The 26,519-nt window shown below is 40.0% G+C and overlaps 3 protein-coding genes across 13 annotated transcripts in view; 2 read left to right on the forward strand and 1 right to left on the reverse strand.

Moving 5' to 3' along the window:
- PARP9 (poly(ADP-ribose) polymerase family member 9) overlaps nt 1-7,546 on the forward strand; it is a 60,540-nt gene extending 52,994 nt beyond the window's left edge. For all 6 annotated transcript variants that reach the window (XM_027637136.1, XM_027637134.1, XM_027637132.1 and 3 more), the window contains 7 exons: nt 544-768; nt 848-1,054; nt 2,521-2,581; nt 3,020-3,394; nt 4,189-4,337; nt 5,327-5,501; nt 6,625-7,546. In XM_027637136.1, the coding sequence (XP_027492937.1) occupies nt 544-768; nt 848-1,054; nt 2,521-2,581; nt 3,020-3,394; nt 4,189-4,337; nt 5,327-5,501; nt 6,625-6,929 (1,497 nt within the window). In that variant the 3' untranslated portion in view covers nt 6,930-7,546. The remainder of the gene's footprint in view (nt 1-543; nt 769-847; nt 1,055-2,520; nt 2,582-3,019; nt 3,395-4,188; nt 4,338-5,326; nt 5,502-6,624) is intronic.
- Nucleotides 7,460-15,479, reverse strand: FAIM (Fas apoptotic inhibitory molecule). 3 transcript variants are annotated; one of them, XM_027637144.1, is made up of 5 exons: nt 15,364-15,479; nt 12,814-12,949; nt 12,217-12,445; nt 10,717-10,766; nt 7,460-9,612 (listed from the first exon to the last, which is right to left on the reverse strand). In XM_027637144.1, exons 1-5 carry the CDS (start codon nt 15,399-15,401, stop codon nt 9,463-9,465), a joined length of 603 nt encoding a protein of 200 aa, XP_027492945.1. In that variant the 5' UTR covers nt 15,402-15,479; the 3' UTR covers nt 7,460-9,462. The 3 variants fall into 3 exon arrangements, with proteins under 3 accessions (XP_027492945.1, XP_027492946.1, XP_027492947.1); XM_027637145.1 differs by lacking the exon at nt 15,364-15,479 and adding an exon at nt 15,227-15,290; XM_027637146.1 differs by lacking the exon at nt 15,364-15,479 and adding an exon at nt 13,600-13,862.
- Nucleotides 15,295-26,475, forward strand: CEP70 (centrosomal protein 70). 4 transcript variants are annotated; one of them, XM_027637141.1, is made up of 16 exons: nt 15,295-15,408; nt 15,858-15,957; nt 16,120-16,243; nt 16,595-16,775; nt 17,092-17,261; nt 18,382-18,441; nt 19,104-19,203; nt 19,583-19,671; nt 20,014-20,088; nt 21,145-21,244; nt 21,941-22,111; nt 22,722-22,868; nt 23,381-23,549; nt 24,765-24,879; nt 25,805-25,884; nt 26,269-26,475. In XM_027637141.1, the coding sequence occupies exons 1-16, from the start codon at nt 15,400-15,402 to the stop codon at nt 26,334-26,336; spliced, it is 1,758 nt and encodes a 585-aa protein (XP_027492942.1). In that variant the 5' UTR covers nt 15,295-15,399; the 3' UTR covers nt 26,337-26,475. The 4 variants fall into 4 exon arrangements, with proteins under 4 accessions (XP_027492942.1, XP_027492943.1, XP_027492940.1 ...); XM_027637142.1 differs by lacking the exon at nt 15,858-15,957; XM_027637139.1 differs by lacking the exon at nt 15,295-15,408 and having other exon boundaries at nt 15,531-15,957.
- The last annotated feature ends 44 nt before the right edge of the window (nt 26,476-26,519 follow it).

Raw genomic sequence — 26,519 nt, forward strand, 5'->3', positions numbered from 1 at the left:
TAACATTGTGGGGATTCACATTTTATCATGCATTCCCTAGAGGTCTACTCTTATTTCCTGCTTTGCTTTTTTTTCCTATAATTTGTATTCTCATAGATGCCATTACTGCAGATATTTGAAAAAACACTGAAACAGCTGAAAATAGTTTATACAAATGATGTGCACCTTACCTTTAAACAGGGCATAGCCATAGTTCTCTCCTGCTTGATAATTGGCAGCAGGATTGGATTGGATGAGGCACACGTGGATCACTTCGATAGTGGCAGTAAAACTGAGTTGAATACACTCTGATGACTGGAACAGCTCTTGTGCACACTGCTTGTTTCGGAAAATATCTGCATTTACTGCTACTGCAAGGTGCATCCTTTGATTTATTCCAGTGCTGCCTGTAGTAGTAAGTAGTAGGAAAACTTTTCAAGCAGCTCATCTGCTGCAGTAATGCCTTTTTGCAGGAATTGTGGCTAGAAAGAATGCTCTCTATAATATCAAAGCTTGCAAGTAGTAAACTTGAAGTACACTGAAACTTTCACTCTTGCCTTGCAGACTACAGCTGTTGTTAACTGTGTGTTTAGGAGTGGGAAGCCTCCCTGCCCATTTTCAAGACTGCTGCAAAAAGCGGGTCCAGATCTTCAGGAGGAACTTAGGAATCATCTTAGTTTTTCGACACATTATAAGGAACTCATAGTAACAGAAGGGTATTCTCTGCCTTGTGAGTTTGTACTGCACGTGGTATTGAGAGAATGCGAACACCCCGTGTCACAGTGTGAGGTGATGATCAGTTACATTGGATTTTAATGGATTTTCATGTTGGGTGATGTGAGGACTGAAATACTTGTTTTTCTTGCAGGAATTAAAGCATGCAGTGAAAAGATGCCTGAGTCAGGACCAGCAATGTCCCTCAGTTTCTTTTCCAGTAAAATGGTCATTAAAGCTTCCTGTTGATATAGTGGCAGAGACCATGATTGAAGAAGTTTTAAATTTTGCTAGGGCACACCCAGAGAAGAAGAGAAATGTGCAGTTTGTCATTTGCCCAGATGACCTTAATGCCTATCAGGTAACAAATTTGTTGTTAACTACTCATAAGGAAAACACAGAACTGTAAAATTATTCCCACAGATGACTAAAAATAAAGGTTGTCTGTATTCTGTACTACTTAACAGCATTTGTGAGCAGCAGGTCCCTTTATGAAACTATTTGTCTCATTAATAGGTATTATTAATCTTTGCAAATCTTTATATTCTCTTCACTAAACTGGAAGTCTTCGCCCTGTAGTCTGATAAAAGGGGAGAGAGCTTTGAAATTCTCATGACTGTCAATGAATTTATAAGAAAGAGTCCACTCTTCACTCAGTAGGGAGTAAACTTATTCCTTCTCAGGAAATTTCCTTAACGATTTTTTTTTGTCTGAAGTTCCTAGGGCAAAACACTATCAACAGATTATATGACTTGACATAATAGAAAGGTTTCAAGCAGACAGTGTGGTATGGTGTATTAATATAACATGTAAATAAATTACACGGAGCCGGCTAGCGTGGTTGGGGGTTCAGCACCAAATCCTCTTTATTCAAATTTTATATGCACCTCAAAGTAACACGTGACTCCCTTGACCAATTACCAAGGGCATCTCACTGCCCACGTGTGGGAGTACTGTGGGACTTCATTTCCCAGGATGCCTCATCCAGCACCCTTCCTGTAACCCGACTCCTACAATGTGCCATTTCCCTCCTTTTGAATATTTGTCTGATGTCAGCCATCTATTATAAGAGTACAGAGTTTGCTTTTGTTCCCATTTAACTTCAGCCATCCATTCTATCAACATGTGCAAGAACTTGGTGGAGGGGAGTTGGAACTAGATGATTTTTAAAGTCCCTTCCACCCCAAACCATTCTCTGATTCTAAGGACAGATCCATGTTCTGTAACACTCCCATAAACTCCAACAGAAGCTGTCTGACAGCCATGTGCTCATCACTTAGTCCCTTGATAATCAGGGCACAGCAAAAACTCTTTTTGCTGAATGAAAAAGGAAAGGCAGTTTGCCAGTCTGCTGCCTAGCAGCCTCTCTGAGGTTTTCCATGTGGGATCACAAAGAGGAGTTTGGGTTAAAGGCAGGGGAATAGTCTGAGTAAGGATAGTTAAAGGCAGGGGAATAGTCTGAATTTTGAAACTGAGTAAGGATTCATCAGCATTAAACTGCAAGTAATGAACACTTTTTCTTATGTGGTTGAGTGAGTTCCAGATATGCCACAACCACAAGGAGCTGGTAAAGGTGCCATTCAGTGTCTAAGGTGTCTTAACCTTAGAAGACACAGAAGAAGAGGAATGCACTTGATATTGTCAGCAATAACATTTTGGGAAAAGCTGACAAATGCCAGCCATTAACAGTTTCAGAATTTGGGGGCCTGGGCTATATGTGGGGTGTAATTACAGCTGTAAACTGCTTATCTGACAGAGTTTTGAAAAGACGAATTGTATTTTTGACAACAGAAATTGCAAACTGCTCCTAAACTTTTATCTTTCAAGGTTTTCCAGAGAAAATTCTATTCAGCGAAACACAAACTGGAAAACAGAAGTGATCCGTTGAGTAAGTAATGAACAGAAGGGGTATTTCAAGTAAATGAACACTCCAGATTTGAGAATCCAAAATCACCTTCCTTTAAAAAGAACTTAATATTCCCATATGTGTCTTCAAGAAAGGGGGAGGCAAAAGTGTGTGAGCGTTATGTATTTTTACATTAATAGGAATGGAACCGAGCAGTCCCTTTTGAGATTTTAAAACAAAAATCATTGTCAGTGCCTAACTTGTTGGAAGTCATTTAGTGAAAGGCAAATAAATTCTGCATATGTGTGTGTGTGTGGTTTCGGAAAACCTTACCTCCTGGTGTCTAATCTCTTTTTTGAGCATACCAGAAGAGTAGTGTGTTTCTTGCACACTACTTTCTTCCTACTTGGATCACAAGTAGGAATTTGTGTCAGCACTTGAAAGCTCTACACTCTTCCAATGCACTTGCCTTTCTTCCAGGTACAGAGTCAGGCAGCCAAAGCATAAAAGAGACTGCAAATGAAGAACGAGTGATTGAACTTAGAGGGAGAACACACACAGCAGTGGAAGCAGCAGAATCGTGGCTGCGGAGTGTGGTACAGATTCAGGAAGGTCGCCATGCTGTTATTAAAAACAACTACATTTTTTGCCTTGGTAAAAAGGAGTTTGCAGAACTCTTTCGAGAGCAGCCTTCTAGCGTATGCGTGTCAGAAGAAGTGAGAGGTGGAAAAGCAACACTGGAATTTCAAGGCCCTCCTGATGCTGTGGTTGATGCAGTGCTCACAACTGAGACTTTACTGCTTCGTATGCAAGAGAAGACTATAGCTGAACAAAAGAAACTGCTCTACTCAATGTGTATGTAAATAGAGACTAATTAAGTAAATAAGTGCCTAAATAAGGTCAAGTATGAAGCAATGTATATGCTGGTACTGCTGAGAGTGGACAGACGTGCATTCAGTTCACACACACATACTGAGTATTGCTTTAATTACTGATATTCCCGTACTTTTAACATGTGAGCCCCTGCAGGACCCCTGCAGGACTGTTGGTTGGCTGTGGCACTTGGCACTACTCCCAGTAGGGCACAGTTTATACAGGGCTGGCCGTGATGTACAACCAGCTGTAGTGGGGCTCCCTCCAGGACACCTTCACTTTAAAGCCTGGCCACTGGAGACTTACAAAATCTGCGCTTAATTAACCTTTGCTGAGCTCTTTTGCTGGCTACAGCTGGACCACTGTTGCAGGACTCAGCAGTGGACTTGTTCTGCAGCGTCCTTGGCTTTCATGATCAGTTGGTACAACTAGTGGCATTACAAAAAGCTACTGAGTGGCTGATTTTAATTCATTCGTATAGCCATTCAATGTAGATACCTATATATGAAGGTTGGGCTGTGGAGAAAGGTAATGGAAAATATAAATTGCTTTTTTTTGGTTCCCTCTCTCCAGTTTCTTTATAATAAATGTAGAAAAATAGAATACATTTATATATATATATATATGTCTCTCTTGGTGTTAGCCTCTGACATTACTTCAGAGAACACTTAACATTCTTTGTTCTTAGCTACCAACTAAAGTATTAGATCTCTCCCCCTTCCCTTTGCTTCAGGCATTAAGATATATGAAAATTTTACTCCCTTATTCATATCCAGGCCAACCAGAAGCAGGTCAACTTTCAGAAGAAGACCTTCACAAGACAAATACTACTAATTACATCCAGATTTTACCAGTAGAGTCACACCTCCAGGAGTTTAAAGACAGACAGAAACAGTTTGAAAAAGCTGGACTTCATGTTCTCAAGGTAAAGAGGGCAAAACTGAATCTCAGCTCATATTTTTGAACTAACATGTTTAATGTATGCCTAAAAGACTCAGATAAACTATTTCAATATATTGCTTTTAAAAATTAAGATCAAGTCAGCCTAAGCCTTAAAACAGATGCAGTCTTTACTCCTAACAAAAAGTATTTTAAACATAATGCAAATAATCACTCAGAAAGTGATGAAATTCTGAGTAGTCTTTTTAATTGTACTGTACATTCTTCCTGATATTTTGTGCTTCAAATGCTCCTTTATAGGACTAGACAAATATGAGATTGGTATGCTGGTATAATTTATGGTGGGTAAGTCTCAACACAGAAGTTACAACAGAATTTAAAACTGGAGACCGGTTGTAGCTCAGTTAAATGAGTTAAGAGAGCAGAAGTACTTAACAGCCCCTGCTTGTTTCTAGCTCAGCATTCTGGCACGAGAGGGCTCTGGAGAAGAGCCTTGCAGGCCCCTGGCACTGCCCTTTGCCGTGGGGCTGTGGCTGCCCACTGGTGGAGCCAGTTTGCCTGAGGTTCTGTGTGATTATTTATGCTGCACACAGCTGGGCACCGGGGACACAAGGGACAGACCCTCTTCTCTTGTGCCCCCTTTTCCCCTGACAGCTGTAAAGTTTTGATCAATGGGAGCTGAGGTTCTCTACGCCTTTCTGGACACTTGCAGTTCTTCACAAGACTAGGCTGTAACACCCACACAGCTTATTCTCAAGTATGAGATACTCAGTCTGTTCAGTACAACTCAAGTACTGGAAATCAGTACAAGAGGAGATATTCCTACTGATTTCAATGAGAGGTGTGGGATAGTGGTATGGTTCTTTTTCCTTGGATCAGTTGCACACTTCAGACACTTTATCTGCTATGCGGTCAATGCATATAAACTACACCAAAGGTTCTTGCATTGAAGAACATAGCATGGATATTGGTCTCTGTTTGCTTATACTACACTATTATTTATTTATGTTACAGATTGAAAAGATACATAATCCTCTTCTATCTGCTGCATTCCAACAAATGAAAAAAAGAATAGAAGAAAGACAAGGTACCTCCAGAATAACCCACAAGTTGTACCAGCATGTTCCTGCTGAGTTCTGTAGTTCAGTTTGCCAGACTGGATTTCACAGGATGTATTCTTCCCCAACAGGTAAGAACTTGCTTTGGCATCTTTAATCAAAATGAACAGTGACTGACTACTAAATTCGGGTCAAAATCAGAAAAAAATGTCATTCCTAAACAATAACTGTTTCACATGCATTTAGATTCTTATGAGCTTACTTTTTTGTCTACAGTAAGGTTTTCCTCCCTGATACTGTAGAGCCAGTAAGGCTCTGGGACAACAAGCCTGGATTCAAGCCTAGCCCAAATACTATTGACAGAATTGTTACTATACACAAAATTCCACCTCCAAGTTTTATTTTGTTGCATCGCTCTTTAAAGAAAGTCAAGGTCCTTATTTACCTGCTGCAAACATGCACTTAGCAGCTTGGTGCTTAAAACATGTTCAAAGGCAACACAGAATATCGAGGCTGGAAGGTACTTGAGAAGGCCATCTAGCCCAGCCCCCTGCTCAGATCAGGTGTGGTCAGAGACAGCACATAATCTGACTGCTCAGCTGCCATTGGGACGGGAGCATGCTCTGAAGAAATTGTGGGCTCTACACAATATTGTAGTAGACAGATGTTTTCAGAAAGGGAAAGAATAAGCTTTTAGTGCTTCATCCTGCAATAGGTGAAGGGTGTGATATTTTGCTTGTCGATTGCAGAATTGGGATTTCAGGCCATAAACTGTTCAAAAGTTTGCCTTTCTTTGTCTACGCAATGTATGTGGCACATTTCCACACTTTAAGAGCAGTAAATAGGATGATGGTCTAATTTCCTTGCACTTTTCCACATGATACCGTAACAGCACTTTTATGTGGCATTCTTCTTATAAATATCAAAGCTTTTTTTTGGTCAATTGCATTATTAAAATCTTGCTGCCTTTGGTGCTTATCAGAGTCCCTTGTACGTGATGACTGAAGTGTCAGTCATATATTTATATAAATACTTTAGACCTTGATGTTTCAATCACTGTATTAACAGTTACATCTGTTATCACTGGAGTAGCAGTTAATCAAACGTCCTTCCAAAAAGATGGCACATATTGAGCAGTAACATCATGTGTAATCCTGAATCAAGCAGCAGAGCCTCTTGGGACTACCACCCCAAAAGAAGCAATTGTTGAACACTTTGTCATCTTCTTCTGAAAATTTTTCTTTCTTTTTCCAGAACAAAATTATGGACCTGGCATCTACTTCAAAAGGAACCTGAGAAAACTAATTGAGGATAAAGCTATGGGGGAAATGGACTCTAGAATGTATGTGTTTGAGGCTGATGTATTAACAGGCTTATACACTAAAGGCCAGTCATCTAATATTATTATGCCACTCGCTGTGGAGGGAGATGCCTTTAGATTATATGACAGTCTGGTAAATGATATGGACAATCCTGACACTTTTGTCATTTACAACAGTGTAGGGGCCCTTCCACAATATTTGCTGACTTGTTCCCCAGTGACTGAGCATTATGTATGAGCATTCTCTGAGGAAACCAGCAGCATCCTGAGAGAGAATTAATCAGAACTGTAGCTATTGTGAAGATCCCCTCAGAACAAAGTCTAGTGCTTAGATTTAAGAGGATGCTCTACTTAGTAACATGCTGTGGTCAAAGTGCCTCAGGCAAAATACTCTGAAATATCCATGAACAAAACAGTAAGGCAATGCCTTAAGGAGATTAGAAGAAAATTATGTGAGTGGAAACAGAAGGGAGAGCATCCCAAAATAGAGTTTAACATTTACATGGTCATTAACTTTTTACCTTACAGTGTTCTGAGCAGGGGACTATACACATGATGTTTGCATAGGCTGTCATTTTTCCATTGCATTTTCTTAATCTGAGATATTGCATATGTCAGTGAAACAAAAAGTCTTGGTTGTGTCTTTGATTCTTAAATTTTCTTTTGACTTAAATAGGTGAATGTAGCAGACAAAAGCTGTTTCCCAGTGAGAGACATGCTGTTAAATACACATTGCAGTTATGACAAACATGAGGCAAAACTTCATGATTTCTAACAGGAGTTGCTGTTGCAGGTTTTATTAGTTATTTCAAGCATTGTAGATACATGTATTCAAAATAAAAAGTATGAATGTCACCATCAGTTAACTTGTAATTTTTATATAGTCTTAAGAATGTGATTTGGACTGTATTTGAGCTTTAGATTTCTCAGCAACGTTTAATCTCTTTGAAAGGCTACAAGATAGTAAAGAACTGGTTCAAACTACAGCTTGAAACTGATCTTCAATTAATTTACCTTTACCAATATCTTTTAAAGATTACATTGACAGCCTTGTAGCCAGGTATGCCCTCATTGCTTCTGCAGTGACCTGAAGCCAGCACATGGAAAAGCCAAGAGCCACTATAGGAATTCCACCATCAAAGGGGATTCAGTCCTGTGCTCAAGTACTTGGAAACTTTCTGTACTGAAGCCTAAAACTATGCCTGATGTTAACAGCGTTTAAAACGCTATTGCCCCAAACAAAAAGCTACTACAAGATTTGTCCAAACTGAAGCATTTAAAATCACCAGTTCTGGGCCTAAAACACCTAAACAGCTTAAAACAATGCTGTAATACAGGAATAAAGGCTCCTCTTTAGTACCTCACCTGTCAGTATCAGGTCAGCCTCTCACCTGAAGTCAGCTATGGTTAAAACTGTCATTACTTGGGGAGGAGAAGGGCTCACATAAAACCTTTAAAAAACAACTGTGTTGTCATATGAGAAGCATTTCACCCACAGGCGAAGCACTGTGCATCTCTAAAACACAGATGAAAGTAGCATTTAATAAAACTTTTCAAAATAATTTGTTAATGAATTCCCAGGATACTTGTACTGCACCTGCAACTCCTAAGCTAGTAGTCATAGTGCTAGGAACCACTCACAGTCCAGAAGAAATTAAGTTATAAAAGTCTAATTCTGAACTCTGAGGTTGCAAGTGGAAATTTTTTTTAACCATTACAAAAGAAACTTTTAAATTAATATATTCATATTTTGTTTGGGTTTTTTTTTATTATTAAAGATTAGTTATACCTATTTTTGCAAAAGGTAGTTTTGTAGTGTGTGAGCCCCTAACATACGTGAGTTTTGTTCTCAGGAAATCCCAAGGTTGCTCTTAGAGTCTATTCCTATTTTAACTATTCCATTTAAGCAACAAATTCTTTTCTACTTCTGTTCCCTTTTTCCTCATGTTTCTCAATTCACACATTACTGCCATGAAAACACAGAGCTGTAGATTTAAGGTTAGACAGCACTGAACAAGTATAAGCTCTTATTTCAGTTTGCTTCAAGAGATTTCATTTTTTTAAGCAATTTCATGGCAGGAACTCTTTCTATTTGCTTTTTTGAAAAACTCAGTACTGAGTTTCTGAACTACTGCAAAAATTTCTAACCAGCATCAGTTTTCAGAAAACCTAAAGGATTTTTTTGGCACAATGTAACATCTTGCTCCTACTAAGAATAAAATATCAGTTTTCATAACTCAGTATTACTTTAATACTGTTACACAAGTATTGGTAACAATGTATTTCATTAATAACCTTTTTATATTAACTTTTTAACTCTTAACTGCACCTGAAAAGGTTTGTAGTCAGTTTAACAGAAAAAAATAATTATTGAGAAAGCTTTAACAGCTTATTCCAATGCCCAGCATATGCTTTCTCCTCCCTCCACATACACCTGCAGTTTATAAGGATTCAGTGTAACTGAACATTTATCTTCCATTTTATTATAACAAGATTTTTTCCTGGTGTATAATTGCTACTGAAGTTCACCAGTGTTCTCCACACTTAGTGATATAATATACATTCTATATACATAGTTTTTTAAAAACTGCTAATGTAAGAGGTGGTACATAGTTATTTTCATCTGGTCCTCAAAAAGAATAATTTCATATACAGAAACTAGAAAATAAACCCAGCACAAACTAGATGTACCAAGTAGTACATATTAAAATAATTACCACAGTAATTGAAAATTCCTGATCTTGGTCCTACAATAATCAGTTAACTAGAGGCTACTCCACAGCCTCTGGGATTTCTCTGTTGTTCACAATAAGGGTATGAATAATTCCCTCCTTTCGTTTCCCACTACTGACAGCCTTAATGCAACAGCTGTGATCAGCAACAGTGAAGTGAGTTTCAGTCCCATCTTCGACAAATTCACCCTGGGAGGAAGGAGACAAAACAGACATGTAATATTTTAGCAAATCAAAAAGCATCAGTGTCAAGATCATGTGTAGTTCCCACATTACAGCAGCCACAAGTACCTGCAACAAATACAGCCCAAAAACTGAACAAAGCTCCAGAATCTCAGGCAGGGCTTTGTCAACGTGCCCAGTTAAAGATCTGTGGGCATCAGATGACAATCAAAATTTCACATATTCAAAACGGTAAAGTTGGAGTTTGTGAGTTAATATTACTGATCCATGCTAGTAAACAAAAATAGAAAAAGCATCTTCCTGCCCAGTTGTGCTGTACAACCAGTAAGTGCCACACGAACTTATGCTGAAGTGGCAGTAAAAGGTGAAGTATTTAGGATGCCTTCTACAGCAGGATGCAGAAAGAGAGCCCTGAATTGAGTACCAGTTGTGTATTTTGGATTGTGTATTCTTGGCTCCTGCTGCAATTAGGTAATTTCCTATTACAGATTTTGCCAGGCATGGCTGTGTTGTCTCTGGGAGAGCAGAACAATCCGTGTGCCACTGTAATGGAAGCAGAGATTGACAACTAAACCTGCACATGCAGCTTGCAAGAATATCTCCTAGAGCATTTATTACATTATGGAAAAGGCTGAGAGCCATCAGGAGGAGAAATTCTGATTTACTGGAGAGGGGGTTTCTTCCACTGATTTCTACAGAAATGGAGCTCTGACCAACCTGGTCTAGTGAAAAGTATCCCTGTGACGGCAGGGAGGTTATAATGAGATGATCTTTAGGGTTCCCTCCAACCCAGGCTGTTCCATGATTTGGTGAATCTTCATCCTCCTCTCAGGTATAGCAAAACTGTTGATTTTACAATTTGTACTCATCCAGGGGCTTTCTTGTGGCAGTAGTAACCACTTTGACACATCCTTCAAGGAGGGGAAAGCCTACCTAGTATGTGTATTGACAGCCATCATAATACAAAAAGACACCAAACAGATTAAGCCTTCTACCTGCCAGCCTGCTCTAAAAATTAATGCACGTGTGACACAAAGACAGAAGCTTATTTTGCTAAGCTTTGGTTATGTAGCCATAGGCTGGGAAGAGCCTTTGGAAGGGATCACGTACCGCTGTTTCCATTTTTTGACCATTGCACCACACATCCATAGTGTCCTTTTCTGTGAAGGAAAAGGAAAACAGAAAGGTATTTTTTCCCCCTACAGACAAAGATCTAGGAATTTTAAAAATCTACTGTTGAAATTTACTTTGAATTCACAAAAGAAGTTCCTAATTAGCCGTAGTACCTGAGCTACAGAGTTTGCTCTCATAGCAGAGATGGGGAGGCTGTCAACAATGAACAAACAACTTTTGCTTTGAACATACATTTTTACCTCTCCCTAGCCCTGACACAGAGTTGACACTGGGCTACTGACACTGGGTTCTTCAGAATATTGCCAGAAATATTCTGACAGTCTTAAACTGAAAAACTTGAAGACAGAAAAATGAAGTAATTTCTGCTAATTCTTTGAGTGCCATTTATTCAGTGAAGCTCTAACATTCTTTCCAGGTTGGTTTAATTCAGAAGCAGCATTATTTAACATCCATCAAGCTGGTTTTATTCTTAAAATCTTCTCGAAAGCCTAAGTACTTTAAATATCAGTTTTAGATTTTTTTCCATTTGAAACAGAATATTCTTTTACTTCTCCCAGCACATCCTTCTTAAATTATTTTGCTCTAGAATTCACATTACTGACATTGTCATCCACAGGTCATCAGCAGAGAGCTGATCCCTGCTTGCCTTTCCAGTAAGTGCAGGGAGATTAAAATCCTGTGAGGAGACTTATCTGTTTCTGGCATAAAAACTGTTCTTCTTCATTGCCCCCCTTCATCTTAGGGCAGTTCATTCTGTCCTGAGGCTTTATAAAAATCATAGCCCAAGATCTCCTGTTTCCAGATCTAACCATACAGGAATACCTAAGCGGAAGTTTTCCCACTAGATGCCATGGACAAATTCCTCAGAGGGTCCCTTCCTCCTGGCTGCTTGTAATGTATCTAAGAAAGGGGGGCAGAAGAGATGTATTGCCTGCTTATTAAAAGAGTGAAAGAATATAACCTGAAGTTTTTAGATTAAATTTGTAGTTAAGAAGTGATGCAGAAAAAAGGATGCTCATTAATCTATCAAAAATGTAGGAGTAGTCACACTTCCTCAGACAGAAATTCCTTGACTTTGGCTGATGATTTTTGAAGGGAAAGGCTGGGTACCTGCTGAACAAACATCAGGTTTGATCACAACACAGATAACACTTCTATAACAGGCTTCACCTGCAGAACTCTCCTGTTAGAGCAGCTCTATGAATGCAGCAGCCGTAATGCCTCCCAACCTCTTTTTTTTTCTTTTTCTCTTTTCTTTTTAAATCTAGACCACGTTGCTGCAGGCTCACATGTCTATAACAAGACCATTGTTTTTCAGATTGTCTTTGGCATCTCATTCCAAACTTCCAAACCACCCAAGCTTTTATACTGCACCAGTGCTACCCACTGAACTGCACTTTCTCTTAATTACCAGTTATTAAAGGCACACAAGTTTTTTCAAAGGCAGTAACGTAGAGTCATTCAATGTTTACTTACCTAGAACAACTCTATAGTCCGTACCATCCAAGTTCAATATCCAAGTATTGGTTGTTTTTAACCTGTTCTCCATATGTTTCTTCAGACTCTTTCCATTGATCTCCAAAGTATACTCATATGCAAAGCCACTGACTGCATCTATGTTAATAGCAGCTTTTGTTTTAGTAGCTCCAACAGTGAATGTTTCTTTACCCACTAATTTAAACATCCATTCTCTTCTTATTTCTTCCTGTAGAATAAAACAAAGACAGTGGGTATTAATTGAGAAATCTGAGTGCATGTTTTAACATGAAAAAAATTGAACTGGAACTCAGGAGACAGCTCAGTACTGAACTGTTATTTGGGAATGAATGCATACACGGTGGTTTGTATGCACAGAGTGCTTCTGCCCAAAGACAGCAAAGCACTTCATGAATACTCACACCTTAACTGGAACTGAAAAAAAGAATGATGTAGTTCAATAAATCAGGTAAAGTTACTCAACTGAATGTACCTCGCTTGCATTTATTAGTCTTTTGTTTGCTCTGGTGCGTGTTGCATGGAAGTGCACTTATATAATCTGTATCACAGTGAATTTTGAGCACATAGCAATTTCACCTTTCCATCAACATAGACAACACGTTTTCCTGAAGTGGTCCCATGTTCAAATTCAATCTTATGAACACCATCACTTAAAGCTACTTCCCAAACAGCCACCAAATCTGTCATCTTCTCTAAGTGGCTGTACCGAGACCTAAGGAAAAACCAACAAAGTAAATTAATTGTCGTTGAAAGTTCAGTTCCTGATGTGTGCAGTTCAAAGCTTTACTGCTTCAGGGCAAGTTGTTTTTTGCAAATGAAAAATGAGACTTGAAAGAATAATCTTACAGAACTGCTTATATTTTCATGTTTTTTTCAAACACTCAAATATGACAAAATATCACAAAATATAAACCAACAGTTAAACAGACTCACTTAGACGAATACAGTACAAAGACACAGACACCCATCTAACCTCTAAAAACCTCTAAAACTCCCATTTCAGGTGACAGTAGGTTACAAAATACACTTAGTATTCAGATGCTCCTGGACAGTTCTGCTATTTCCTGGTAGGCATTAAAATACAGTATTTGATTGGTCTCAAAGAAAGTGTTTCAGCCTTTTAGACTTGAAAAATAGTCAGGATGGCCAGTTTAGCTATTTGCTGTTTTAACAGCTTTGTCTGTAATCTCATAAACACTACCTACATCATTCAGAAACGCACACACAAACACACAGGGGAAGAGATCTGGCAAGATATCCTTTTATTTAAGTAATTTTTAAAGTTTAGATACAATCATAAGTGACCACTGGAACTGTGGATATCTTTCCAAATCTGCTCATACCACAGTCCTGATTTTTTACCTTACTTCATCTTCACAGACAGTAATCTCCTCACCAGATGCCATAGTAACCCAAACAGCTTTTAATCCAATTAGCAGCAAGAAAAAATAGAAAAGCAGAATAGCAGCAGAGAAGTGCTGAGGTCTAAGTTTTCTCCAGGTAAGATAAAGGACATTTTTAAAAGCGTTATTAACTACATGGAGTGCTAGCTGTAGTATATATGATGAAACAAAAACATTTAAAATAAAACCATCTTTCCTCTTAAACAGAAAGGCAAATGTATTTTGAAAAAAATATAATATTTTGCAAAATTAGTAAATGCAGTTTATCCTAACTTTATTAGCTCATCATAACTTTGTCGGTTATTTGATGGAAAAACAGGCTGCCCAACTTGTGACCGAAAGCTTAGAAACTAAAAACTTGACCAAAGCAGGAACCCAGTCAGAGCTGCCCATCTCTGTCCCAGATCGTAATGACCTCAGCCAACAATTTCACCCACTTGCTTTCCTAAACCACTGTAGCAGTTTACAGCAGTCACATTAGCAAATCTGACCTGACAATTCAGTCACAAAACCTATGTGAACCGCAAATAACTCGTTTCTTACTTAAGAGTAATAGACCATAATGGTGTTTTACAACCACTGACTGATTTTTAATGTATTATTTTCACTAATTAATTTGCTAAGGGCTGTCTGCCTTGCCTGTGCATATCAATAAGCGTAACTTAAATGTAAACAAATAGTAACACGTGCTAATAAATGCCGAGGAGGCTGTTTTGGCTGTTCCTGAAGTTACTGGTGGCTATGAAGGCTGGCATCCCCTGGCACACGGTGGGAGTCAGGCGGGATGTATTTCCCTCTCCTCAAAGGAGCCGGCGCGGGGGCTCGGGATAGACCCGCGCTTGTCCCAGGCATTGGATCAGCACAAGGAGCGGCCTCGGGCACAAAAGGAAATGCCAGGAGAGGTGGCAGCTGGAGGGTGTCCCCAGGCCATCCTTCACCATCCCCGGCAGAACGCAATCCTGCGGTGTGGATCTTGGAGATCATTTAGGATCAGTGCTGAAAGGGTTAGGAAGCATCCCAGAACACACGAATTCCTTGGTGTTTTGTTTTTTTTTTTTTTTTAGCAAATCATGGTAATGAGGTAATAGACTTCTATTTTAAACCGAAGCTGAACCCAGACTCTAGGTCAGCCGTGTGTTTCCTGAAGGCCAGCCGGTACCACCCGAGTCCCAAGGGAAAGCCTGGAGGGACCAGGCGCTGCTCGCTTCCAACAGCCACCCGCTGGCTCCAATCCAGGGAAACGCATCTGTCCTGCACCGACCGCCTCGTTTCACCGCGTTTTCTGCTAACCAAGCCAGCGGCCCAAAACGAGATTTACTCCTCTACACATGAGGGCTTGCTCTGAAAAATAAACTCGGATTACCGCTCCCCATCCACCTAATCCCAGCAGCGCTCATCGTGGCGCGGCGTACCGGGAAGCCCATGAGCTCCAGGGCGGCAAATCTCCCCCACCCACCGGCAGTGAGCTTTTTTTTTTTTTTTTTTTTTTTTTTTTTTTGTGAAAAGCCCAAGTCCCTGCAGTGCCGTTCCCAGCGCCCCCCAGGCGGCTCATCCCGCGCCCCGCACAGCACCGACCCCGCTCCTACCTCCGCCGGGTCTCCTCCCCTCGACTCCCGCGCCGCAAAATGGCGGCTCCCGCCCGGCGCCGCCCCGCGCCCGCGCGCCCGCCCGCTCCCTCTGCCCCGCTCCCGCCCGAGGCGCTCCGCGGCCGGGGAACCCGCACCTCTCCTGCTCTGCGTCCCGGTCGGCGGCCCTCGCCATGACAGAGGTACCGTGGCGGCCCCGGGTGTCGCTGCTGGGTGGTTGGAGCGGGACAAAGAGCGATCCAGCAGCCCATAACCCCCGGAGCCGCCACCGGCTCCCTGAGCGCTCCGCTCGCGGCGGGGCCGCTGCGCCCCGGGGGCGTTGGAGGGACCCGAGAGCCGGTGGTCTGCGCTTCTTAAAAGGCGAATTTTGCTCATTGCACATATTTTGCCTTCTGATAGAGAACGGGAAAACTGAGCATGCTGTATGTTGTTAAGTACGCTTTTCCTCAGTGTGTTTTGCGGATCCTATTGGAGCGTCTCCCAACCCCTCCTGGAGTGGCTGGGGCTTCTAGGGGCTTGGGGTTGGAGTTGGTTTGGTTTAATTTGGGGGCATTTGGTATCCCCCACCGCATGCACGGCTGATCTGCAGAACTCAGGTTTCTGCCTCTTCTTCCCCTTCTCCCAGCTGCAGCAGGAGAAGGCAGAGTGGGAAAATTTAAACAAGCTATTAATGCGTCATGGATTGAAACCGGTGAGTCTTGCTGCCCCCCAATGCTGCAGAAATATGACAGGTAAGGACATGCTAATTTAGCTACTTTTTGTGTTTGGAAGTATTAAGTCTAAATTCATAAGGCATCTCTAAAGCTGTCACTTCCAAATGGCAGCAGACATGCAATCTTCTCCAGCTGTTAAAAGCCTTTCACTGTGACTTTGTTTATGTTTTGTATCTCCAGATATGATTGTCCTAGACAGTCAGTCTTCTCTAGAAATAAGACTTGCATTAAAAACGCTGGTGGAAGACATTGAGCGACAGCAGAAGTTGATGCAGGGACTTATGGAGACAAATCGATGTCTTAGGTAAGACACAGTGGAAGGAACTTACCTGCTAATGCAAAGTGAAAGTATTATCAATGTGCATCTCCTGCCCAGTGGAGATCTTGTCTCACCAGAGGTGGAGTCCGTGGAATCCTGTGGCTATGAAGAAGACTTTTTTCCTGACATTATTGCCCAGTGTGCAGCAATTGGTTGGTCTAGTTCCTTTTGAGCTCTTATTTCATCTGCTGCTTCTTCCCATATCAGCATATTTCCCATACCTGCTGCCACAGGATATTATCAAATGTCATCACATGATGTCAGGTGTGTGCTTACTGCATTGTCTTTAGTGAAATGAGTTTAATTTAAATGAAGGATTTTTTTTTTTTTTTTCAGAGATGTGGTGCGACAGGAACAAGGTCGGGCATCTCGACAAGAGCAACGGGCTAATGATTTGGAAAATGTGGTGAAAAACATTAAGGCCAAAATTCGTCAGCTGGAAGATGAAACGATAGCTAAAGCTTGCCAGCAACAGAGCCAAGTCAGAGAACTTCAAAAAGACCAACAGGCTTCCCAGGTAGTTTCGACAGTGCTGCCTGAGGATTCAAACTTTTGTCTTTCTTTAAAAGATCTAAAAATATTTACATTGATCAAAACTAACATGAGTCTTGGGTCATAGAGGTAGTACGCTGTCTAGAATGAAGATTTTTTTAGCTGTGCAGAATTTTCTATCAATAACTTAGAAAAATATCTGTCCTTCTTCCACTGTCTCTTCAATATGGCTAAAACCCAAAGACAATCCTCCTTTGGACCAAGTGTGTAACTGGGTATGTACAGAACAGTCAGCTGGGAGGTCAGAACAGTTTAATAATGCTCCCACTACCTGTTCCCAGGTAAAATACCAACAGCAGCAGGAAAAGCTGCAAGAACAGGAAGAGATTATTGCCCGCTTGCAGAAGGAGCTGAGCAAGGTTGGAGTGGAGGAGCAGCACCGTGTTGCCACTCAAAACAAAATGTTTCGTCAGTTTTGCAAAAGAGCTCCCAAGTCTCTTCTAGATCAGAGGTAAGTGATCTTCTTATATTGGTGAACAACCTGTATCACTGAATGAAGAAACAGATTTTAAAGTAATGCTTCTTGATATTTTTATGGAAAAAAAAAAAAGCTGGAGACCTTCGGGGTGCAAGCTGAAATATGAATTCTTTTAAAGGTACATCAGTGCAGTGATATTTTTCTTTTGTAAAATTGTGAGACAGATAAATCCATGGCAGAAATTAAAAACTTACCAGCCACTGCCTACACTAGGTGTCAGCAAAGGGAAGGGAATGATTCACTCTTCTTTGGAACTGCAGTGTCTGCTAGGATAATCTCATCCTGGTATTCTAGCATTTAAAAATGTAAATTAAAAAAAAATGACAAAAAACTCAACAGACATGATCCCCAGCACCGCCCCCCCCCCCCCCCCCCCCCCAAAAAATAGCCCTTCCAGTTTTGGGAAGGGATCTTTGCAACTGCAGGCTTGCTGTGAGGCTTCAGAGTACTTTAGGGTAAGTTCTGAAAGTATCCCAAGCCTGAATCTTTTGCCAATAGGATTTCCATAGCTCTGCTATACTCAGAGATTTGCCAGTTCTTAGGCCTTAGGTAGCCTTTGCTTTACTGTGCTGATGTCACCTGCTTTCTAGGCCTGGCCACAAATGTTTACTTGGGAAGCTTCTAAAAGAGATTGTGTGTGCACAGCCTTTTCCTCATACCCTTGCTGTATGAGAGGAGGGATCACTGAGTTTGGTTCCCTGTGCTCTCTCATGTGTCTCTCCAAAACACAGTCTTAGATTCCTCAAGCCACTTTATTTTGACTATGCCTCTCTGTTTAGCTTGCTGGGTAAGTTATAAGATGAGGAGACTGTTGGGCAGATTTAGGTTTTTTCCTCCTCTTGAATGATTTTGCCGGTTCTACACTAGTACAGAGTTAGTATCTCTACTTTTCATTCTGTCATATTTTCTGTTTTGGCAAACCATGACCATGTTTGTTTGGTATGAAAGAAAACCCACTGTCTGGAGCAGCCACTTCTGAAGTGCAGTGCAGCTGTGTAAGCTGGCCTGTTCCTTTGGGTTGGTCTCAGTGTTTCTCAGGCATGAGTTTTTTGAGATTATCTGAAATTCAAAATGCCATTTTTCCTTTCTTCAGGTACCTTTGTCTAATTGATTATTATGAATCTCAAATTAGTCAGATTAAAAAGGAGCTGAGATAGGTCTCATCTAATGCCTTATGGTACTACTGTTCAAAATTTATTTACCCCTTACTGTTCTTAAACCATATAGTGGTAAATATTCTGTGCTCCAGATCTCTCTAGAATGTAAGAAACAGCAAAACATTGTAATGATCATGGAAGTTTGGATTCATCCAGGGAATGACTGTCAGTCCAGGCTAAGCAGCTCCTCAGTCAGGAGGCCAGGACAGCTGGGAAGTTTGGGATATTCAGACACTTGAGTTTTAAGTCTTTTTTTTTTTTTTCTTTTTTTCCTTTCCTCTTTTGCCAGAATTACTGCATTAACTGTGCTCAGTCGAATGATCTCCTAAAACTAAAGGAATACTGGGTTTTCAGATCTATCATGGTGCAAAGCAACAAGCAGATACCTGAGACATTCCTATAGTTTGAGTTTATTATCTTGAAAACTGAAATGGGATTTGCTTGCACTGGAGTTTCTCTTGAGGATAAGTGCACTTGATTAGCATGTGAAGCAACTTTCCCAGAAATTAGAGCAGTGGATCTTAGGGCAGAATTTCTATTCTATTTACTTTTTAATTTTGGGAACATTATTATCATACATACAACCCTAACTAAACCAACTTAGATTTTTGAGTTAATTGAATTGCAGTAAGCAATTCAATATTTTTTTTCCCAACAGGCAATATAAAAAAGATGAAGACCGAGTACAGAGACAAGGAAAAAGCAAGGAAGACTTCTTAAATTTGGACGCTACTCCTAATTACAGGGCACTGCTCACGGTATGGAACTGCCAAATCTAAGTCAGTGCAGATCTCTAAATGGTAACCCTTCAAGAGCCACCTAGAAACATAAACATGTTTGATTTCTGTCCCTTGTTCTTGTCATGTCTTCTGAACCTGTAACCTCTCTGGGCAGGGTTCCCTGTCTTTACGCAAAGGTTCAGCACTGCGTTGTGAGTCTTTGCTGGGGACTGCATAGTCACAGTTCTCCACCTGTGGTCTAATGCAGCTCTTGGTCTAAGTCATTTATTCCTCATTCATGCTGTCTTGCTGTACAGGCAATTGTGAACTCTTCTTAACATGTACATATTTTAAATTGTTCAAGTTTGTTGATTAGGAAATGAGTGAAATAGAAGAAATAACCCAGTCTATGTTGCAGTCTTTCCAGAAGCAACTTATTGAAACAAAAGCCAGGAACGAAGAGCTTTTGCTTGAAAATACAAATCTCAAAAAAGATTTGGAAATAAGGTGAGAAAGGATAAGTATCATCCTTTGCAAGGCCATTTCGGTAGACTTTGCTTTACAAAGAAAGAAATCGAAAGTACCAGTGGTTGCACAAGTGTAGTATGAAATATGTGATCAAAGAAACAAGATATGGCAGCAACAGCCAAACTCCCCTCCCTACACTATTAAAAACAACTGCTAGTGGTTAGTTTGCTGTTTATTGCTGTTATCACATAGAAATGTAGCAGGATTTAATTTCCAGAATGTTTTGGCACTGGCAAAGCTTTCATATTTTTTCGCTTGGCTAAATTTTATAGATACCTCCCAATACAAGGCACATAATACAGTTCTTTTTCTTTCTAACAGGCCAACTGCACAGGAATTAAAATTTCACAAGCACCAAGTGAAGAAACTAGAGAAAACTTTAAAGAAAATTGTCCAGTAAGTGTATTCCTTTAATAACTTCCATGAATCCTCTGGACTTCTGAAAGCAAAGTTACTCTGTAATGTAGATAGTGGCTTATACAGCATGTACCTTATCAGCATTCCTCAGAGCCTGGTTATGGGCAGCAAATGCTGCTGGATCTCCAAAGCCTTGTGTATCTCTGAAATGATGGCAGGGTCTTCAAATGGGGGCACAGCAGTGTGTCTTTTTTATTTCAATTTGTCTTTCTGGATTTGATTTGAGGGCTATTGCAGGCTATAAGGACAGGGTGATCTATGGTGTTTGCTGCTTCATGAGCTATAAAGCAAGCTACTGGTTACATTATGGATTAGGAATGTGAAGGTATGATTGGCAAAATGTTGCAGCTACAGAAGTTATGTCCATATTATTCTTAGAAATTGACTTCATTGTTTTCTGAAACATTACTAAGAAAATACATTGAAGGTATTAAAGATCCAGTATAGATGAGGTGTTTTTATCTGTAATTTCACTTAGTCATTTGTGCATGTATATACGGAATGATAAATATAGCCTGAAAAAGACATCACTTAAACTTTAAAATAAAAATACATATTGTGTATATTTAAATGGTCTTTTGTGCAGTGGATATTAATTAGATGGTAATTTTAGAGAAAGTCATCTTAGATTTGATAAGAGGCATGTCGAGCTGTGTGTAGTTAGCCAGGAAAGATGTTCCAGCAGAACCAGATAAAGACTGAGCTTGGAATTTTACCCTTTTCCGTAAAACTCTGGATTTTAAAGTCTTCAGCCACAGTAGAACCTCTGGTAACAGAATAACAGTGTATCTGGTGGTGTCCCTTCTAAATCAGGATAGTCTGGAATAACCTCAGCCTGTAGGCTTGAGATAAATCAGTGATATTTACTTTAGGTTTTGTGTTGTCAGTCTGTACTAGTTCAGTCTGATGGAATTCTATTGGCCAACAGCGTAACATGGAGGTTTAATTTTGTAGGTGCTACATACCTGGTTCTTTTATCAGTCATATCTCCTGCTAAGGCTGTTTGTGTAACCAACTGTGTGTATTTTTGTGCAGATCTTTGGGCAGTAGGACCGGAGAAAGAGAAGAAAAGAAAGAATCTGGGAGCACTGCAGAAGTGGATCAGCTGCAGGCAGCTTGCCGGCATTACTTACAGGTACACAAATTTCATCTGTGCTGTGTGTATCTAGCACTGTTACAATGAAATACTATACATGTTTTGTTTAAACACCTAAACTGGTGGGTGCTGGTTTGAGTCTAAGAGTTCCTACCAAGTTCTCTGTGCAAGATGAGTAATGTCCTGGATTTGGCAGTTAATGTAGGCTAGTTCTCAATTGTTTTATCTCTGTAAACTTCCTAAAAATATAGAAAGGAAACAGACACTAGGCTGACCAATATCAAATCCATGATTTAGCTGAAGTCTTTTCAGGACAGGGGATTTGTTCAAGGTCTTGGGCAAAACAGAGCCTTAGGTTACAGTTTTAAACATGCCTGTGGAGATAATGGCTTTTGTTTTTCTTCAAATTAAAAAGCCCTAATATAATAAAACTTAGCAAAATGCAAACTGTGGAAGTAACTGTGGAATACCTCAAGCAGATAAATGTTAAGTATCCCTCAAAGGGAATTATATTTGCATTACTTTTACATATCTTTTAGCTAGTATGTTTAAATCTTTGAATCTATTACATATTGAATGCTTGTGTAAAATTCATCGATAGCAATATTGGATTGATAGTAATATTGGAGCTATTTGTGATTTAATGTTTAGACAATCAAGACTGTGAAAGAGAGGAATTTTATTACAAAATGTCATACATATTTGAGGAGTAACACTTGTTCTTTGTTGTTGAAGGTTTTGTCCCATATTGATTCTATTTTGCGAAGTCCAAGAGCTCCCCCATTAATATACCGGCGCAGCAAAGGGCCAGTGCAAAATTATACTAAAGAGAGTGGACAAGAATGTGGATTTGAGCACCTTCCCCTCACTATAGAAATGTGGGCAGATCAGCTGATGGCCCTAAAGGTAACAACACGTTATTGTACTTGGCTTTATAGTCTTCTTTTCATGGGCTGACCCCTCCTAGGTCTCTCCCTCTATGTAGTTGTGTGGGGTTTTTGTGTATAGCTTTTGTTATTGCCTGATTGGGTGTTAAATGTTAAAGGGAATTCTGCTGTCCATGTGAAACACATACCAGAGGTACTCCTCTTTGTATATCATTTAAGTGTTTTTGTTCACTGGCTGAGTCCATAAAAAGACAGTTAAGCTTTAGAGTCTGGACTTCACACATTAATGACAGTGCATTGTCTTTCTTTCTTTTGTCTGGCCAGAACAGTAACTTTTTGATCCAAATACAAGTGAAATAGTTCTGTTTAAAACCAAACTCTCTGTGACCAAAACTTCTTAATTCACTGAAACTGTAAAACAGCAAATATAGTGTTTAGAAAACTGTTGTTTTCAAATCAAAGAATGTCAGCAAGATACTGTGCTTAAATTCCATGAAAGCTAGAACCTTACCATCTCCAACACTGGAATGTTTTTGCATATGAGAAACAGCAAGTCTGCCTGTTTATGTAATAAAAACAACTTTAAGCAGTTTCTAAAATAATTTGTGTCCCCTCCCTTCTTTTAAAAGGATTTGCATAGGTCCTTGAGAAAACTGTCTCTGGAACTCATGCCCTGGCATACTGCAGATCCACAGGATAACAGAGAATCCATACGCGTTGAAGATCTCCAGTTCATAGTAGATACAATTTTGGAAGAAATAGAAAATAAGGAAAAGGTATTTCTTGCCAGGGGTTCATAATCACAAGTTACATTCTTAAATGCATTCTTCACACAGTGATTAGATTGGTGCATTTGAAAGCTTTGTGGGGTTTAAGAAATATCTGTTTGAAGACATGGAATAGTCAAAGACTGTTTTAACATAATGGATAAATTCACCTTGGAGAAGACTGCTTTGATCAAAGGCACTTGACCAGCAATGAATTTGCATTGCTTTGTAGTCTCAGGAATGATCCTGTTCTGTTTCTCAGTCAGTGCTGAGAATACATAAATGTACTTCTCAGCAACAGAGAAGAAAGCTTTTGAAAGAGTATTTTGGATTTCGTACATATTTGTGCCTGAAAAGTACTGAAAATATGTCTTCATATTTAAAAATACTTGAAAGGCTGAGATATAATAAGGGCAGTACACTAATGTTTCTTCAGACTGTTTTTAGGAGTGTTTCACAGTTTGAAAGTGTCCTTGCCTTGTTAAGCAGTAACAGTGATGAGTTCTTCCTACTTGCCACAGAACAGCCAGACACAGTCCTTGCAGACCCTGTCTGCAATAGTCTCCCACTTCCAGAAGTTGTTTGACGTGAATTCTCTGAACGGTGTTTATCCACGAATGAATGAGGTTTACACAAAGCTTGGGGAAATGACGAACGCTATGAGGAATCTCCATGAGCTCCTGGAACTAGGTAAAGACTGACCACTGCTGTTTGTTCAGACCATTCCAAAGAAAGATGAAAATAAGTGAGAAAGCTGATCTCTTCATAGAAAATAATATTGAGCTGTTGAGAAACGAGTAAACCAGGTGTTTTCTTCACTGGGAAGATAAAAATAGGCTCCCGACAATTTACAGTTTAAATAGCAAATTCCCATTATTTGTAAGCCTTTAGCAGTTGCTGAAGAATAACAGGGAGGCAGGAGAGAATAACAGAGGAAATGGAATTTTTATTTTTTCCACAAAGCTTTGTTTTCTGTGAGCTGACTTCATAATTGTTGTTCATTCTCTACTAGAAAGATAACAAGTTTAAGGAAAAAATAATCTCTGCTGTAGATTTTTACTCAGTAATTCATTCAAATGTAATTGTGTGCAGTTCTCAGAAACTTCCATCTTATGCTGCTAAACTTAAAAACCAAAAGAAGTTGTTGAATGTCAAAACCTGTCAGAACCCAGAGGTGTACTTAGTTACTTCTCTTCTAGTGTGTACTTCTGAAGAACAGCAGTTGCTGCTGCTCCTGGGTTTGAAGGATTGGCTGGGCTGTAGGATGTCCAGAGCCCAGAGCAAGGCTCCTGGGCTGCTGAGCCTTACTCAAGGAGAGAAGGAGTCTTCCTGCCTGCAGCCAGCATGGGAGATGAGGAAGCCTCATGTCCCTCTAATAACTGCAGCTTAGAGGATGCCTTCTCCAAGCCTAGTTCTTCTGAAATTGAGGGAGAAAAGGACAAGGAGCCTGTTATCTTCAGTCACAGTAGTCAAAACAGTTAAAATCCAATACCAAAACAAGTTCTGGGTGTTAACAAAATATTTATTAAGCAGGTTCCCTGTTGGCGTACGCCCTATAATGTGTCTGCAGTGTCACAGGAACCCTCTCTCTATATATGTAATTTTAGTTGGCTGATTTCCACTGAAATTGTAGGGTGCACTTTAGTACCACTTCTACTGTGAACATTCACAGCTCTGCCAATTTTTTTTTTAGCCACTGAAGGATTAGTGAGAGATTCCCCATTCCTAGTTAACATTTGTTTATTTCTGACCATGGGCACTTTGTTTTCTATGAACGATGGAATGTGTATGCCTAGGTCTATGAAAAACAAATAAAATCTGGCCACCTGCAAGAATTCAACTGTGTCTAAAATACTTCCCTGTTATTACTGTTACAAGAAACATGAAGTGTTTGTTTTTCCACAGACAATTCAGCTCCACCCACTGTGGTAGTGGATACTGTTGGGAAACTATGTGACATCATTAATAAGAATGTGACTGAGCAGGTGCAGCAGCTTCTGGGGACTCAGGACATCCACAGGTATGTGGGGGCTGTTCCATTGGTGACCATTCCTCAAACATCAAATGTAGTAATTGAGAAAACTGGCTAAACTGATGCTGAAAGAAACCAATCATTTGTTACAAAGTCAGTGAACTCCCGACAGCAGAGGTGTTACTATTATCCTACTTGAAACAACTCTCGAATCCTTTCAAAAGGATAAAGCTGGCAAAGAGAAGAATTGAGGCCAGAAGGTTCCAAAACACCCCGTGGTTTGCATGGATAAGGTGATCAAAGAAGCCTTAATGCGATGTGTGTTTCATCAGGAGACAAATCCTGCACGTGGGTGGGGAGGAGAAAGTGTTGCAAGTTTAAGCTGTAATACTGAAGTGTATGAGTTGCTAAGGCAATGTATGCCTCAAGCTGCCTACCTGTTCCATCTTCAACAGATGACAGCCACATCTAGGTGGTAGCAGACTGTAAGAGCTTGTGTTCAGCCTATGCTCTACAAACAGACTAAAAATGGGAGCAGGCAACAAGTCTGACACATGCTGAGTTAACAATACTCAGCCCTTCTGTGCTCACTCCTCACTGTTTTAACTGAAGAACAGCTGCTTATAAAGCATTTCTAGCCCTACCTCCAAGGCAGTTATATCAGCAACCCCCAGGCAGTATATTTAGCATATATAGACTAATGTTCCAGTTCACAGACAACCTGGTGCCATGTGAGGAGGAAAGGAAGGATGTATGTAGGGCATAAATAGTGAAATCAGAGATCCTCGTGACAGCTACCTCTTGGTGGCTGCAGGTTTCAGGAGTGGAGAACAGAGTTTTGGTGTCGATGGTTTTATATACTAAGTAGCTGTGTTTCTACAAAGTCATGACACAGAACGACAGAACAGCCAAGGAGGTGAACTTGCCAATGTCCTTGCAGCCCTTGTCTGACAGTCTCACTTGCACATTTCAGTATCATCAATAAACTAGAGGAACATGAGCACTTCTTTCCACCATTTCAAGCTCTCATCCAAGATTTGCTCTGTCTTCTAGGTGAGTAATATTTGCAGCAGTTGTAATTATCTTCATGCAAATGTTTCCTCATAGGACTTTAAATAACTAACAAGTGTTTTGTTTACTCCTGGTGTGCTGAAACACAAGAAGCATGTGAGGGATAGTGTGACCTTTTGTCTCCCTTTCCTCTTCTTTCCATCCTTTCTCTTGAAGTGACCAAAATACTTTATTTTCATTGAACATGCATATACTCAATCATATTATTCATAAGCCCAAATGATTTTTTTCCAAAAGCATTAAAAGATGTGAGGAGTTTATTTTATTCACTGTCTGTTTTTCTAACAGTTAAGTTAGAATTTTGGCTGAGCTTGAAGGTGTTCTGGGTACATAGGCTTTACCACTTTGCTTTCCATTCTGTTGCAGAGATCAGTAACCTGGATGATATTTTACCTGTGGTGCGAAACCTGAAATGGAGAGCTGGTAAAGAGTGACTCTGCTCTTCTTGAGCAAGATTTATCTTACCTGTGAACACACCTGTTGATGTATATGAATTACAGCTACCTCTAACCACTGTTACCATAAGCAACAACTCCAGATTTTATATAAATAAAAGTTGCTGAATTTTTTTAATTTTTCTTAATTCTTGGTCAATTTAAGAAAAACTTTCATTATAA

This window comes from Corapipo altera, unplaced genomic scaffold (genome assembly GCF_003945725.1).
Source record: "Corapipo altera isolate COAL_440 unplaced genomic scaffold, ASM394572v1 45, whole genome shotgun sequence".
Classification (NCBI taxonomy): domain Eukaryota; kingdom Metazoa; phylum Chordata; class Aves; order Passeriformes; family Pipridae; genus Corapipo; species Corapipo altera.

Bases quoted from the DNA above. Each gene is read 5' to 3' on its own strand.
- FAIM (XM_027637146.1), bottom strand. From the start codon at position 13,643: ATGGCATCTGGTGAGGAGATTACTGTCTGTGAAGATGAAGTAAG. The intron at 12,446-12,813 runs GTGAAATTGCTA...TTTATTCTACAG, and splicing joins TTGTCTATGTTGATGGAAAG to GAAGAAATAAGAAGAGAATG. The intron at 9,613-10,716 runs GTACGTGATCCC...CCTTCCTCCCAG, and splicing joins GTCAAAAAATGGAAACAGCG to GGTGAATTTGTCGAAGATGG.
- CEP70 (XM_027637139.1), top strand. From the start codon at position 15,651: ATGTTGTTAAGTACGCTTTTCCTCAGTGTGTTTTGCGGATCCTATTGG. The intron at 15,958-16,119 runs GTAAGGACATGC...TTGTATCTCCAG, and splicing joins ATGCTGCAGAAATATGACAG to ATATGATTGTCCTAGACAGT. The intron at 19,672-20,013 runs GTGAGAAAGGAT...TCTTTCTAACAG, and splicing joins AAAAAAGATTTGGAAATAAG to GCCAACTGCACAGGAATTAA.